This window comes from Filicampus tigris, chromosome 16, assembly GCF_054856515.1.
Source record: "Filicampus tigris isolate MCC_2025a chromosome 16, RoL_Ftig_1.0, whole genome shotgun sequence".
In the NCBI taxonomy this organism is placed as follows: Eukaryota; Metazoa; Chordata; class Actinopteri; order Syngnathiformes; family Syngnathidae; genus Filicampus; species Filicampus tigris.
Genome location: NC_141232.1, coordinates 2,006,644 through 2,021,217, shown reverse-complemented (window position 1 = coordinate 2,021,217; position 14,574 = coordinate 2,006,644). Strand labels below are relative to the sequence as shown.

The window sequence follows — 14,574 nt, the reverse complement described above, 5'->3', positions numbered from 1 at the left end:
GTGAGAAATGTTTACATTCAAACTTGAGCATGCAGCCCAAGCGAGCGATGTCATCTAAAAATAAGCACAAACCGTGTGAGGTAGCAGTCTCACATGTGTTTTATTGGGCAGTTACAGACGTGCATAAAGTCACAGAGAGACCAGACAGTCAGCAATGGCAGCAGATGGCACGGCCCAAACAGACTCGGAACATCCACAAATGAAAAACGTGTACAATGAACGTTACTCAATAGCACAACCTGAATTTGGAAGAGTCCATGCTGCAATCAACATGTATGCTTCATGAAAACAATCTGTTATATAGTCCAGAAATCCATAAACATGACATTAAGCGACGTCAGGCCACATTTGCTTAGCCTGTATGGTAACTTTTTTTCGCAATAATTTACTGTTAAATCTTTTAAATTTCCAGCCATTTAGTTAAACCTAATCCTAGAGAGTTAAAAAGATTATGTTAGGCAAATGTATTGTTGAATGCATATTAAGATTGCTAACAAATCCAGTGGACTAAGCAGACAATAATACTGCATTTGATGAACAAGGGTTTTGGTCTTAAGCTGAAGTTTAAAAAAAAATTTTTTAAATGAACATGCAAAGCAAAATTAGGACAATCCGGGAGGTTAGAATGCAGGAATTTAAAAGAGAATGCATTTTGGGGATCTTGGGAACACCAAAGACATACTACAGTCCCAGAAGAAAAGATGAGTGAGGGCTGAGTGGGGGTGGGGGTGGGGTGGCTGACGCGGATGCTGCTGACAACAAAATGATAAATGGTAAAAAATGTTTCTCAAAAACTGTTAAAACATATATACACTACGAGGAGAACAAATAATACATACATCCCCCTCTGTTGTCTGCATAGCACGATTAATAAAAATATTATTGACGTTTTTCGTTTGAGATAAATAGTGTATGTATGTATGTGTATATATATATATATATATATATATATATATATACATAACAGAATATAATGAGCAGTCAATGATATATCCTTAATAATACTATTAGTTTATATTTATTGTCCTGTAGGTAATTGATTACAATTAGTTTGTCGCAGTCCTGTAAGTTTAAACACCTGATTTCTAGTCCACATTTCTATTCTGAGCAAGAGTTAAGGTTTTTTTTTTTAAAACCTATGTGCAAAAATGAAGTTATTCAAAAGAATATTTCCCTTTTCCTAGAAAAAATATGAACCATCTTGTAAACACTCAGAACAACAAAGAGAATGTTTTTTTTGTTGGTTTGTTTTTTTGCATTAAAGAGTGAAGGCATTAATATGCTGCAGGTTAACTATTTTTGAAGTAGGGCCTAATTACTGAAGGGGGAAATGAAATGATCAGTTTGGAATAATTCCAGATATTAAATGTAGCTCCTCGGAACAAAATGTACTCAACGGGCATATTCTGTTCCTATTTCGATTTGCCAAACAGCCCATTTTCAAAACAATGGTGCATTGAGCTACGATTTTAATGCATCCGGTGATCACACTTGCATCTCAAATCATCTTTGCCCTCGAGCCCAACTCCTTTAAACCATTGCAGTACTTTGACATGAACGCTTGCCTTTTATAGCAGCTAAATGCAGATTTGTTAGCAGGCTTATAGACTCCACTTAACTGTTCGTGGAAATACGTATGGGGAGGGATGAAAATGTTTGACCATAAACACAGCACTTGTGCATAGTACAGCGCAAACCATTAAAACGATAAATGCAAGTCTCTTAGCAAGTTAGGCCATTATCCTTTGGTGGAGCATTTTAAAGGTGAAGTACGGCGTCACGACATCCCACATTGACGGATCAAATACATCCACGAATGTTGTTACACAACCTGCCCGGCGTCTGTGTATGATCGAGCAACACGGAGGCAAGAGGATGAAATGGGACCGGAGGACCGTTTTCAGCAGGAAGCGTTCAAAGTGCCGAGCTTCAGACGGCCCAGAGGGAGCGACTGAGCTGCTCAGATGCGAGTCTACAAGGCAAAGAGGGCATCTTCTGTCCGTTCAGCTTTCTTGTGAGAGCCAACGGGAGCAGGGAGGGGAGGCAGAGCGGGGTTGTCCCCGGCCGGAGATGTGTCAGATGCCTTCGCTCGCTCCTCCAGGAACTTATCAAACTCTGAGAGAAACACAAGGAGTCTTTAATTGGTCGTGCATTTATTTTGAAAATGAAACAAATGAATAAAAGCAAAGGCTTTGTTCTACCTTCACTGGTTACGCCTTCATCTGGACGATCGCCTTTCTGTAAATGTAAAGCGGTTATTGATAGTTTTGTAAAAAAAAAAAAAAAATCTTACCTTATCTTCTGAAAACATGGCCTTTGAGTCACTTAACACCTTGCCACCAGTAATTGCTGAGTGCGTCTTCCACGTGAACAAATAAAGGCCTCAACAGGGCTGCAGCTACCGAACATTTTTAGAATTGATGAATCGGATTTAAAAAAATAATTTTGCATTATTGAACACAATAAAGTGCATGTGAGGTGCAGGTATAAGTTCCGTCCACTTGGGATCTCCATCCTCACGTTCTACTTAAGTATTTGTGACGGAGTGCGTGCAGCTTTAAAATGCAGCACCTTGCCTGGTGAGTGACGTGGGTGTCAGCAAACCGTTTGTTTGGTAGAATGAGCTGTTGTGAAAGTAGATGTTATTGTAACCACGTTAACACAGCGGCGTTTTCATTCAGTCTGGACCATTTGCAGGAATATTCTTTATCTATTATATAGATAACATGTACAATTTATGAAACTAATATTAATTATAAGAAAAAATATTTGAACTAAAGGCCTCTTCCTCACTATTTGTTGTGAGTGATGTTACTGGGATACTCCCAATAATAAATAGCCCACTTCTCACGTAATATGTCAACAAGGCCTCACTTGACATCGATTTCTATAAAATATGAATTGCTTTTAGTCCACTGACAACATGCACAAAGCCATGTTAATATTGGCTGTACAATAACATACAGAATACACTAAAAAGACACTTTAATTTGGTGCACAGGCATTTGTAGTGAGTAGAGTACTTGAAATAAAGAGAGCTTATTTAAAACTTGAGAGGTGCAAAATATTACACCTTGCAGAAAGATGCAGCACAGGTTTACGCCAATGCGAACTGCACAATAATAAACGTAATGTGACATTAATACCTCTCTAACCATCTCAAAATTGAACACCGCTAGGCAACATGCACTCATTACATTATGCACGTGTACCACACCAAATTTGCGGGTGAGTTAAGCCTCACATGCATTCATCTGTGATGTCAGTCATTGATGGAAATCAAGAACGATTAGTGAGAATAAAAGGAATGTGATCCTAGAGGAAACTCGTGTTTTGCAGGAAGGATGGGTCAGAAAAAAGTCAAAGGCGAAAAGAACAGATGTGAAATCAAGGTAAATCGAGTCTCACCACATCAGCACAGAGCCACTCCTCAATGTCATCCATGACAGAGGACTGCGATACAGGGATCTACGGAGCAAAGCCATGGACAAACCAGGGAGCGGTGTCCCAAAAAAAAAAAAAAAAAAGGCAACCACATCACACAATGGAAACAAATTTCACAAGACTTGAATAAAAAGAGGAGGAATCACTCATAACTCAGGCAGGAGGAAAATGAATGAGAATCAAAAAGCAAGGGCCAAGCGACTGTCAAGTCAGTGCCGTCGTTGCGCAACAAACTGCCAGGGAGCCGCTGACCTGAAGAACGGGAGTTCCCGTCTTCTGCGTTTTCTCGTTAGCTCCGCCGTGCTGACACGGCCCGACAGCTGGCGCCTAATGTCACGCAGCAGCGTTCATTACTCCGCATCATCAGGGAATTAGCAAATCACTGCCACCTGATTACGAGATGGATCGGAGGAGGAGAAACGCGAAAGCCGCGAGGACTGTCGAGAGGCAAGCACGCACACATCTCACACCTGAAGCACGCACGCGCGCACACGCACACAGGGCTGCGATGCTGGGATGTCATGTCGTGTGACGGACAAGCAACAAATATTCAGAGTCATTTTTATGGGAGGATGCTTCAGGAGAACCTGCAAGTTGTCATCGTTTTAAAGCAATTAACCTACTTTTACACTTGTGTAAGCATGTTAACAAAACTTGTCCTTTGTCATTATTGAGCGTTTCATAGTTTTTTTGTCTTAATATGAAAAGTGGTTAACTTATCTCTCTATTTCGGACAGCTCTCAAAGTGCAGAGCCTTGTGCACTCCCTCTAGTGGCATGTGAAACTATCACTCCCTAAGTACAAGTTCAGTTGTGTTTAACCTTTCAGTTCAAAACATTTGCATTTAATCTTTACGAACTGTTATACACAATATTTTTGTGGTACACTTCATTTATGTGCATTTCATCTAAAATGAATCAATGTTTGGGTATAGTTGTTTATTTTTGCTACATTTGGGTGCAATGCTAATGTGCATAATGTTCGTGGCTTAGTTAGGAATAAAACCTGTCTCATTTTTGATGACCGCACTTCTTTTTTTTTTTTTTTTTTTAGGTGGTACTTGCTGTAAAACGTTTGCGAACCACTGAACTGTACACCTTATAGAGAATTTACAATGGTGTCAGTTAAACTCTGAACAAATCAGTGTCCCCAAACATGTTCAACCTCACAGGAAACATGAAAATAGAATACTCAAGATAAAACGTGAGTTAGGTGACATCAAGGCACCCCGCAAAGCAATAAAGATATTTTTGTTTGTGCAGCCAAATCAACCATCTGAACCTGAACCATATTTAGGAACAAAAAGAGTCTTATCAGCAGACTTATCAAAAGTGACGTCGGTTCTTGTGAGATTACAGCGGAGAAAAGAGCTCATCTAAAGTAAAGCAAGTGAGAGACATTCACAAGTAACAAAGAATGAAACTGAAGTGGCAAAAGTGGGAAACTGGACTTTGAGGGCTCAAAAGGTTCTTATTCGAACCGATTTCTATTGAAAACAAATCCAAATCACAACTTCAGAGTCATGCAACAGTTGACGGGTTGGGGTCAGGTTGGACTGGGACGTGTGGCGGCCGCGGCTATCTTAGGTCTTGTTTACCTACAGCTCAATACTCACGGCTACACGGACATTTTGCAATAAGCACGATACTGCATATCCGAGAACAACATGACATAACATGGCACAGTGGCTGTGTTCAGAATGAGCCAATCAAAGTCAAGAGAAAGGGGAATCACCACACACGTGCCCCCACTTATATGACCTCTGATTAACCACAAATAAAGTTCAGATATTCTAGTAGACATTTTGATTGTGATTTGTTAATTCTATACTCAGCCACATCCCCACATTATCTTTAAAAAAAAAAAAAAAGATTTCTACAGGTTATAGGTGACAAGGTGGAAATACATAATGGACAACAAAAGTTTTAAAATGATTGATATTTTTTTTTTATACGACAAAAACCAGGCATGTGAACAGGGCTGTGTAGCCTTTTCATATCCGCTTCACTGAACTAGAACTGTCTAAAATGTCTTAAAAAATTCAAATGTAGGGCTCTAACCATGAGTAATAATTGATTAAGGGATGCCCCCCGCCCCAAAAAAAAACAATCTACTAAAATGATGACAAGGAAGTCTAATTAAAAGAGGCTATTGCTTTGCGTTGTCACATTTCCTCCAACTTCAACAGTAAATTGGTGTTAAAGACCTTTTCTACTGTATGTAGCAGCGCTATTAAAAGTCTACTGTGGGTTTAGCGTGCTTATGAAACAGGATGAATCTGCTGGCTGATGAAAGAAGGTAAAGGTTCATGTCAGGCCTATTTATTCCCAAGGGCAAGGGGGAGGGGAGGTTGTTTAAGGTGAAAGGTGTCAGTCACTTTTCAGTGTTTGGCAGCTATGTCAATAAAAGAAATCAGTGGTGGGCAATATGGAGAAAATGCTTCCAGCATGTCGACATTTTTCCAAAATGGAATTGGCATCTGAAAGCTGAAATCTTCATCGAGGCTTTAAATGAATGCAGCAGAATAAATACCTGAGCAAACACGGCGTTCTGTCATGTAAAATATTCAAGACCAATGCTGGCACAAAGCCACCCTGTTTATAGATCCGCAACACCATCTGCAATATTTAAAAAAATGTCTCAGTCAGCAAAAGAACAGCAGTGCCAAATTTGCAGCCGTAGGCAAACGTTATCTTTAATGTCGCCATCCTCATATTGCCCATCGCTGGAGTGCAACGCCTGTGTTAGACATGGAGTTGGCGTAGGGAAACTTTGCCGCTACGGGGCTTTTATTTGAGCAGTCCAGGAGAGAGTGGCGTGAGACTCCAAAAGAAGGGCGGTGGATTATGAATGAGGCCGGATGAAACGGGTTGGCGATGGTGGGGGAGCACTAAGGATAGAGTCCTCACCATTCCTTGGGTAATAAGCCAGCTGTCTATGGGCAGCTCCTGATCTGCTGGGTTATCATCCCCTTCTACCCTCAGCTGAATCAACAACAGAAATACACCTTACTCCACAGAAGACGCAGCACAGTACAGCACAAGACAGCAGAGTCAAATATGGAAGAAGGGCTAAGACAGACTGAAAGGGAGGAGTGAGAGGAAGATGAAAATACGGGGCGGGGCGGGGCGCGGCGGGGGGTTGGGAAAAAAAAGGGAAAGCAACTTGAATTGGCGCTGCTCATGCCTGCCAGTGTATGGAGGCTGAGATTTTACAACTACGCTATCTGCGTGCAAAGTGATAACATGCAGATGCAGCACATGGACACCCGGCCAGTACACTTACAGGAGGTGAAATGGGAAAAGGATGGCAGATTTCTCATGACCACTTTTGTCCATGTGGTGTCTTTTGCAATGTGTTCAAACAGAATCGAATCAATCCAAAATTGTGCAAAGAAGTGCTGCTTCACTCTTTGACTTTGTATCAATGCACACAGAAGGCCATTGCGAATGTCAGCGTGGCAGAGCGTCACAAGCGAGGCAGACGCTCGTGGCGGCCCGTGCAACTGACGCACGGCATCCGCGCCAACATTGTCAGTCGGGTGCACTCACCCCTCCCGCGTTGTGCTGTCGAACATCCAAAGCCGACGCCAGGCCACCCAGAGCCTGGGGATCTTCGTACTTGACACTGTGCGCAACGAACACATCAACAAGGCAGATGAGCACCAATGGCCTCAATAGCTTCCTATTGGCTGATCATCTGAACAACTGTCTGTCTTGTTCTTGTTGTAAAAAAAAAAAAAAAGACTCTCACACGTATACACTTCATAAAGCTACAGTATGTTCTATGCAGGCCCACTCGTGCAAACATCTAATATTGTGTTTGTGGAATATAAGTTAAGCAGTCAAATCCACTCATTTTTAGCCATCTGAGGGGGCTCAGGTAGCGACCGATCAGGGCTCAGCTTAAAAAAAACAGGTGAGCTGTGGCTGGTCGTTACCTGGGCCCTGAGCAACTGTGATGTCATTTTCAGTCGACAGAAAGTGATAAAATGGCCGCCTTCTGAGAAAATGTTCTCAACTGGCAATACAAGCCAAAGCCAAAGGCATGTAGACCTACTTTTTGCGCTGCTCAGCCAGTGAGCTGCTCCGAGTCTGGGCAAACATGTCAAAGTCGTCCTGGGTGCGGCCTGCTTGATTTGCTTGGCCGACATCTGCAACGAGGTGAGATCACAGCGGGAAGGGCAACGGCGGAAGGAGGAAAAAAGCAGTCGTGGAGCTTGTTAAGGAAACATGGAAACCAACAGCGCAAAACAGCACGACATAAAGTGACCTAATTATTATTGCCGCCCTGTCACAGGAGGACTCTGAATATCTCCATTATAGCTGTCAAATATGTTTCCCAACGCTTTGTGCTAATACTTGAAGATCTTTAGTTGACACTGGGAGCGATAATAACAGGTTACCTTGAGACAAGCTAGCAATTATTTGCGTAGTCCTTCTTGGATACAAACTGTTGAAACACTTTGGTTGAAAAGCATAGACTAGTCCCTAATTGCCAGTTCCTCGTAGCTATTAGTCACTCTGAAAGTAGGCAGACAGACAAACTGCAGCACGCAGATTGCGATGTCTTCTTACCCAGGCCGGCCAGCGCAGAGGAGAGCGAGGTCGCGCCGGCGTCACGGGCCGGGGAGGCGGCGGCCCCTGCGGTGCTGTGAGGAGGCGGGCTGGACGTCGCTCTGGGTGAGAGCACAGCAGGGGAGCCGGGACCCAAGTCGATCAGGTTGTCATCTGTTGCCTCGCCCAAAATCTAAAAAGACACAGGCACAAGTCAAATGCAGCTCGAAAAATAGAAATGAAAATACTCTGCACCGGGACACTCATTAGTTATAACAGAGCTTCCACATGATTCTATTGAGCAAAATTGCGGGTGCACAGTTGTGCACAAATTGCAGGAAAAATGGGGGACAAAAACAAGACGCCCCTCTAAAAATGTTTATGAAGTTAAGAAATGTATTGCAAACGATGATCTAACATACTTTCAAATCATTTCAAAGTGATCTTACAAATTCATCGTTTTTTGTTTTTTTTTCCCCCATAGTCGCCCAGCCCTACAAATACGTATTGCTATATTGTCTGACGAAATGTGCTTCACCACATGGCAACAACGATGCTATTAGCTAGCCTGCCTTGAAGCTTGGATCCTGCCCGAAATACAAAGATACTGTCTTGACGCCAGTTACGACCATTTCTATTAGCCGAGGCTTTGGCGCCATTTTGTGGCATCTCTGAGCATCATAAAGAAACACTCAAAAAACACAAATAGGTGATTTTTTTTCCCGGTGACTAACTGAAGATAGGTTCCACAAAAAAAAGTGAATTTGTGAACAGTGAAGCGCAATTGGGAATTAGGGGAGGGTTCATTGCTACAGTGAGGGGTGAAAACAGGGAAGGTCACGAGGCACTGACATGGTTTTGGATGTTGACTACTCCCCACCGTTCACCCCAGGAACTTTGGCTGCCACCAAACATGGCAGCAAAGTCATACTTGCCTGCACTTGCAAGCCACAATACAAACAGGCCGAGCACACACAGATCAACAGAAGGCAAACACAAACAGCTCTGTGGGATGTGGCGAGAGATGCCCCGCCCCTCTCAGACTGCACATCCAAACGACAGAAGAGTGTCGCTGGGGTGATCATCTAGCAATGCGTTTGCATTTTGCACACAGTCCACTTGCAAATATTTACGCGTTCAAACAGCTGACTTCCTCTCACCATGCAAATCAACAACAATGGATGCAGCTACTGGCAACACTCACCCCTTTGTTGTGGGCGCCTCGCCCCGACCTGTACCTCTCGTACCTGGAAGCAGCACAACACACTCGGCACTGTCGTAGGGAATTGGTGCAGCCGCAAGCGCATAATCATCGCAAACTGTTTTGACCCCGCGTGACCCTTTGGACCGAGCGCACCTCTCGTATCGGAGGAAAATGTTGTTGAGGTCGTCGTTGACGTGCAGCAGCTCCTCGGTCACTTCCTCGTTCGACACGCGCGAGATGAGTTCGACGACTCGCTGCTGCATTGCTTGGCATGTCCTGTGCAGCTCCTGGAGACAGAATTGGGCATAGGAGAGAAATAAAAAATGTATGGATCTGATTTAGGATGCAAGGTGTCCTGAACATTTTGCAACTAGTGTGTTTAAAGGGTTGAATATACAGTAGTAAAAAGTCAAGTCAGTAAAATTACAATGAAGGCTTCTGCAGCAATATGATCATAACATGACCAGGAATCATTAAGACCTGGGTAAGCTACTCCCCCTGGTGGTCATACAGAGTTTTGTATAGTGTCATGGAAATCCTCTATCAAACCTGGAGCAGCTCGAGATCAGATCTATCTTCCTGGCCGGGGACCATCTCCGTGAGCATCTCCGACAAGACTTTAATGTTGCCTCTCACTATGTCCAACTCGCTACGTAACCGCGCCACCTGCAGGTCAAAAGTGAACGATGAACATCAGCGTGAGAAAACAGACGCCGGACGCCGGACGCCGGAAGGAGCGTCACCTGCTCGGGAGTTGCTGTGATGGGGCCGCGTGGGGAGGCCGGCGCGGCGGGTGAGTTGCCGGCAGATCTTGGAGATGCAGCAGTGGTTGCAGGTGCCAGGTACTTGATCATGGCCGGGTCCACCTCTGGTGTTCCCTGGGAGGAGAAAAATCACATCAGAGTCAAAATGTAACAACAGCAGATTTCCCAATGGAGGTCTTTACCCGCTGTGGAGTGTGGATGGGGGACAGTGCATCCAAATCGGCCATGGGGAACTCCATGCCCTTCCTCTTCAGTTCTTCATAGATGTGGACCACGCCAGTAAGATCAGGACTACTCCGGAAGGCGTCGGCCCAGGCCTAAAGCACAGAAATAAACACTTAGTCACTCACTAAAAGGTTATTTGAAAAGGTAGGATGACGCAGGTGCCAGTATGGATTATCTTAAGCCAAGTGAAAACAAGAGAGGCCTCTGTAATGACAATAACATCCCTGGAGATGGGAGTGTCGCTTTGGAGTTGAGATGAGAAGTAGGTACAGTATATAGGTGGTACAAACTGAGTATGTGTCATGCTAGTTAGTCAAAAGTGTGTGTCGAGATGGCGCAGTTCATGGAATGAATGCCCAACGGCATTTTTAAAAGCCACAAATGCAACGCTCGCGAGTCAGTGTCACTCATGCTGGATTTCTTAGTTGTATATCTGAAAAGAAATTTGTACTTTGCAATCAAAAGCCCTTTCTCAGTCTTGTTTTGGTGGTTTTATATTTTGAAGTGTCACAAAAGCAAAATAGAAATGCAAACTGCTTGATAAGTTTCTTTTTGCAAAAGCTCGTTTTCTCCATTTTCACTCCAAAAAATGTGTTTTTGCTGAAACCAATTGGGCACTGCTGATTATCAAAGAACAGGAAATGGTAAAAAAAAAATCTGGTGAAAGAAGAGAGTGTGCGGCTATGATATAAACGCAGTCTGTACTTGTATGAGCGACAGCACTTTGTCTTGCACGATGGTTGGAGGATTGGCTTTGGGCGAGATGATTTTCACCAAAACGCCATCAATGAAGTCCCTGCTGGCCACCTGAACGTGAAACCTGTGGCCGCAGTTCTTCACACACGTCTCCACTACCTAGCCAGTCACAGAAGATCGATCAGTGAAAAGCATGCAAAAAACGTCATCATTTCAATCTCAAAAGGCTGGCCATGCGTTTCACCGTTAGCGCCAGCATGACTTCTCTGTAATTCTTGTTGCCACTCAGTCGCTTCTTCAGCGCTCGCATGGCGTCTTTCGGCCTACGGGGAAAGAAAGGCATGTCGACTTGAAAGCAGGACTCCAGCTGAGGTCGGACATTGACATCAGGTTTTGGAAAAAAAAAAAAAAAAATGAAATGACTGTCAGTCATGTCAAGTGCATCATTATACTTGAATTGAAAATGGTAGTTTCCATTTCAACGCTGTCCTCTTCACGCTGATGAAAAGCGAGTTGCATTTCCCTTCGACCGAAACCGAAGCAAGGGTTTTACTGAGATGGCCTTTTTGCTTCAAAACAAAGGTGGCTGTATATTATTATACATTTACTGGTAGGATGGACAACTACTTGGGCTGCTTTTTTAAAAAGCCATATAGAGAAGCCTTTACATACTGTACGTGCATACCAACATATATACAAGTACGCATATTTACATATAGTATGCCCTTTTATTTTGTATACATACACCAACCATAAAATATCCATCTTTATTAGGCATTAACTTCTTCTTCCAATTTATTTTTAAACTCTATGTTCATACTTTTGCAACCTAGTCCATCATTTCCCCCTTTTACAAAAAAATTCCTACAATTTTAGACTTAATATACCTCTGAAATTAAAGCCTCCTTTCGTTTCAATATAATCAGACACAAACTAATGAATTAAGATGGAGATAATAGGAGTCGTTTTTTAAATTGGTCCAGAGTATCATTTTATTCATTTTTTGTAGACTGTGACTGGAATTTTTGTTTTTTCAAGGCAGGCTAACAGACGAGCATTTGTCAGTCGGTGGAGGTTGTGCAGCCATCCCACCATCTGCTTCTCTCATTTTCCTCCTGAGGCGACGTCGCCGCCGTCCACGCGTGAAGAGTCCAGCTTGGCTCTCGCTTGGCCGTGTCGGCCCTGCAGATGAGACTTGAGACGCTCTCGTGCGCCGCTTTATGATGCGCCGTGACATCTTTTATTATTACGCATTATCATTTGCTCTTACACAAACCAGCGCAGCGTCATTGTTCAAGTGGCGGAAGAATTGTGTTTTGTAGCCATATAAAACCAACAAACCCACTCTAAAATGCCAAAACTACCAGAATTTTAAAATCAAAAGGAAATGAAAATGAACTATAAGGAAGAATCTATTATAATCCTGGTGCGTAGGCATGAAGAATGCAAAACGATTATTTATCTCAGTCAGGAAGTGATAATCTCAGCCTAAATTCCTGCATGTGAGCGTTTGTACGAGAAGTAAATGGAGAAGGCAGTACATTCAGTGACACCTCCCAAGCTAACAAAAGGCTTTTTTGTGCTGGCCATGGACTATTGCTGGAGTCAGCCAGTCAGACAAAGAGCGCTCCGACGTGACAAAGTGACGTGGGCACAAGCAATGCGAGAAGCAGCATTCTTTGCACCGCCAACAGCAAACGCCGTGGGGGCTCATTTCGCTAACTCACCCCTCATCCGTCTCGTTTATGATGTCACAGATCTCCATGTTGAGGGCCCAGTCTTCATTCTGGAGGCCTCCATCAGTGGCCCTTTCTGGAAAAAGAAACAGAAACTGTGGTTTGTACTCTTATTGAATACACCAGCCAAACTTCATGCCCAGGCAAAGAGCTTCTCAGTGGGCCGAGTTTGCAACAATTAGAGGGTTCAAAACCCACAGAGAGCCACATGGTGCCAACGCCTCGCCACTCCCACCCCAGTCCTGGGAACTGAGACCCCGTCCGTGGAGTCCGATGATTACGAGGCAGGCAGTGCCAACTATGCTGCTGTCCCTCACAAGTCCAACCCTCCACATTTCACGTTTTCAGTCCACTTTTCTCGTTGCTGCTGTCACACTACCAACTCGTCTTTGTGACAAGCAGGCTACCAAAAAACAAAAAGCTCAACGTGGGCTAAGGTTTAAGGGTCAACAAGGAGTCTAGTGGCTTTCAGTGGGGGGAAAAAATAACTTCTATACAATATCTTAATGCACAATTATGAATTTATGTAAAGTTGGGAAATTTCATGTTTATTCCTGCGAGTGTAGGTCACAGTGGCATACGAACTACATGGCATCATACAGACAGCTGTTTCTATTAGTTGGAGTCAGTAATTTATTTTTGCCACTTTGGGAGTCTTGTCCAAGCTGTGTCAGAAAGGTTCCCGGACTGTTGTCACATTAGACAAATTTCAGATCTCAACTACAAGTTTGGGCCCTTTGAAGTCCTCTGGAGTCTTAACGCACTTTCCCAGCCTTCTTGGCCGCCACGAAAGTAGCTCAAGCACAGTGATGTTCTTCTAGCCCAGGAATTGTCAGATGCTCAGGGCGTTGTGAGCTGGTGACTCACCTCTTCTCACGCACGGAGCAAAGCAAGCGCACTTAACTGGTGACGCGCAGCTTGATCGTCCACATGGCAGGGGAAACTCATAGTTCATAGCTCACAGCTCATAGAAAGGTATCTACAATGTATTAAGACACCAAAACTGGAGTTTTTCCTGACACACCTCGTATGAATAAAATGTACTTGCTTCATGTTTCATCCTCTTATATACCTTCTTAGGGCAACCACAATACTGGAAACGCCTCTCATTTCGAGATCAACCTACAGCATGTCATTTGCTGGATCCTTTTGGCTGGTGCAAGCGTAGACAAACACCTTTATTCTTATTATGATTGCATATGGACTTATTATGAAATTTAAAAAGCGGACGTTTTTGCCACATCCCTACGGCCAACTTTTCATAACTAACGCTAACTTAAAGATGCTCCCGTCCACTGTGGACTAAAATGCACATGTGATGAGGCTGTCGTCGAATGAATGTAGTTACAACGGAGTAAGTCGAAAGTTTAGTAAGAGGGGAAAAAAAACAAGGGGGGGAAAAACGTTGTCAGAGAAGCTCGTTCCAATTAGATGACGTTTGTCGCAAGGATGCTAGCTCGCCATTTCCATTGGCGCACCTCACCAAAATGTTAGTCTGCGTATTATATCGTAAAATGTCATTGCATCGCAAATGCACGATTTTAAAGCGAACTTACCTACGCATTGTCCCACGGGAGTGCTGTAGGGATTTCCCAGCAAGAACTCCATTTTGACAGCAAACAATCCACTCGGTGGTGACAGGCGGAGGCCCAGGAGCTACTCTTAAGCCCCGCCTTCAGAGCGATCCTATTGGTCAACTCACATCCACAACTTAAATGCCAATGGTTAACAACGCTGTCAGTCATGTTATAACGCTCGTTGTATCGGTGTATATTTTTTCATCCAAGTGTATGACTAGTTATGAATTTTTAAAACATCTCACGTGTGTTATAACTTCCACAAAAGGCCTTTATATAAAAAGCTAGTCGTTAATTGAAGTTTTGACCTCTGAAAGTGAAATATGCGCTACTTCGACGAAAACGTTTGTGATTTTCGAGTGTACATGAACA

The 14,574-nt window shown here is 43.5% G+C and overlaps 1 protein-coding gene across 3 annotated transcripts; it reads right to left on the bottom strand.

The window, feature by feature from the left end:
- Positions 1 to 76: 76 nt before the first annotated feature.
- tom1l2a (target of myb1 like 2 membrane trafficking protein a) lies at positions 77 to 14,304 on the bottom strand. Of its 3 annotated transcripts, none has more exons than XM_086055899.1 (16): positions 14,182 to 14,304; positions 12,617 to 12,701; positions 11,134 to 11,212; positions 10,899 to 11,048; positions 10,151 to 10,285; positions 9,948 to 10,082; positions 9,754 to 9,870; positions 9,358 to 9,491; positions 9,205 to 9,247; positions 8,022 to 8,193; positions 7,504 to 7,597; positions 6,996 to 7,071; positions 6,354 to 6,428; positions 3,409 to 3,468; positions 2,202 to 2,238; positions 77 to 2,115 (listed from the first exon to the last, which is right to left on the bottom strand). In XM_086055899.1, exons 1-16 carry the CDS (start codon positions 14,231 to 14,233, stop codon positions 1,973 to 1,975), a joined length of 1,587 nt encoding a protein of 528 aa, XP_085912025.1. In that variant the 5' UTR covers positions 14,234 to 14,304; the 3' UTR covers positions 77 to 1,972. The 3 variants fall into 3 exon arrangements, with proteins under 3 accessions (XP_085912025.1, XP_085912026.1, XP_085912027.1); XM_086055900.1 differs by having other exon boundaries at positions 11,134 to 11,256; positions 14,182 to 14,225; XM_086055901.1 differs by lacking the exon at positions 6,354 to 6,428.
- Positions 14,305 to 14,574: the final 270 nt, after the last annotated feature.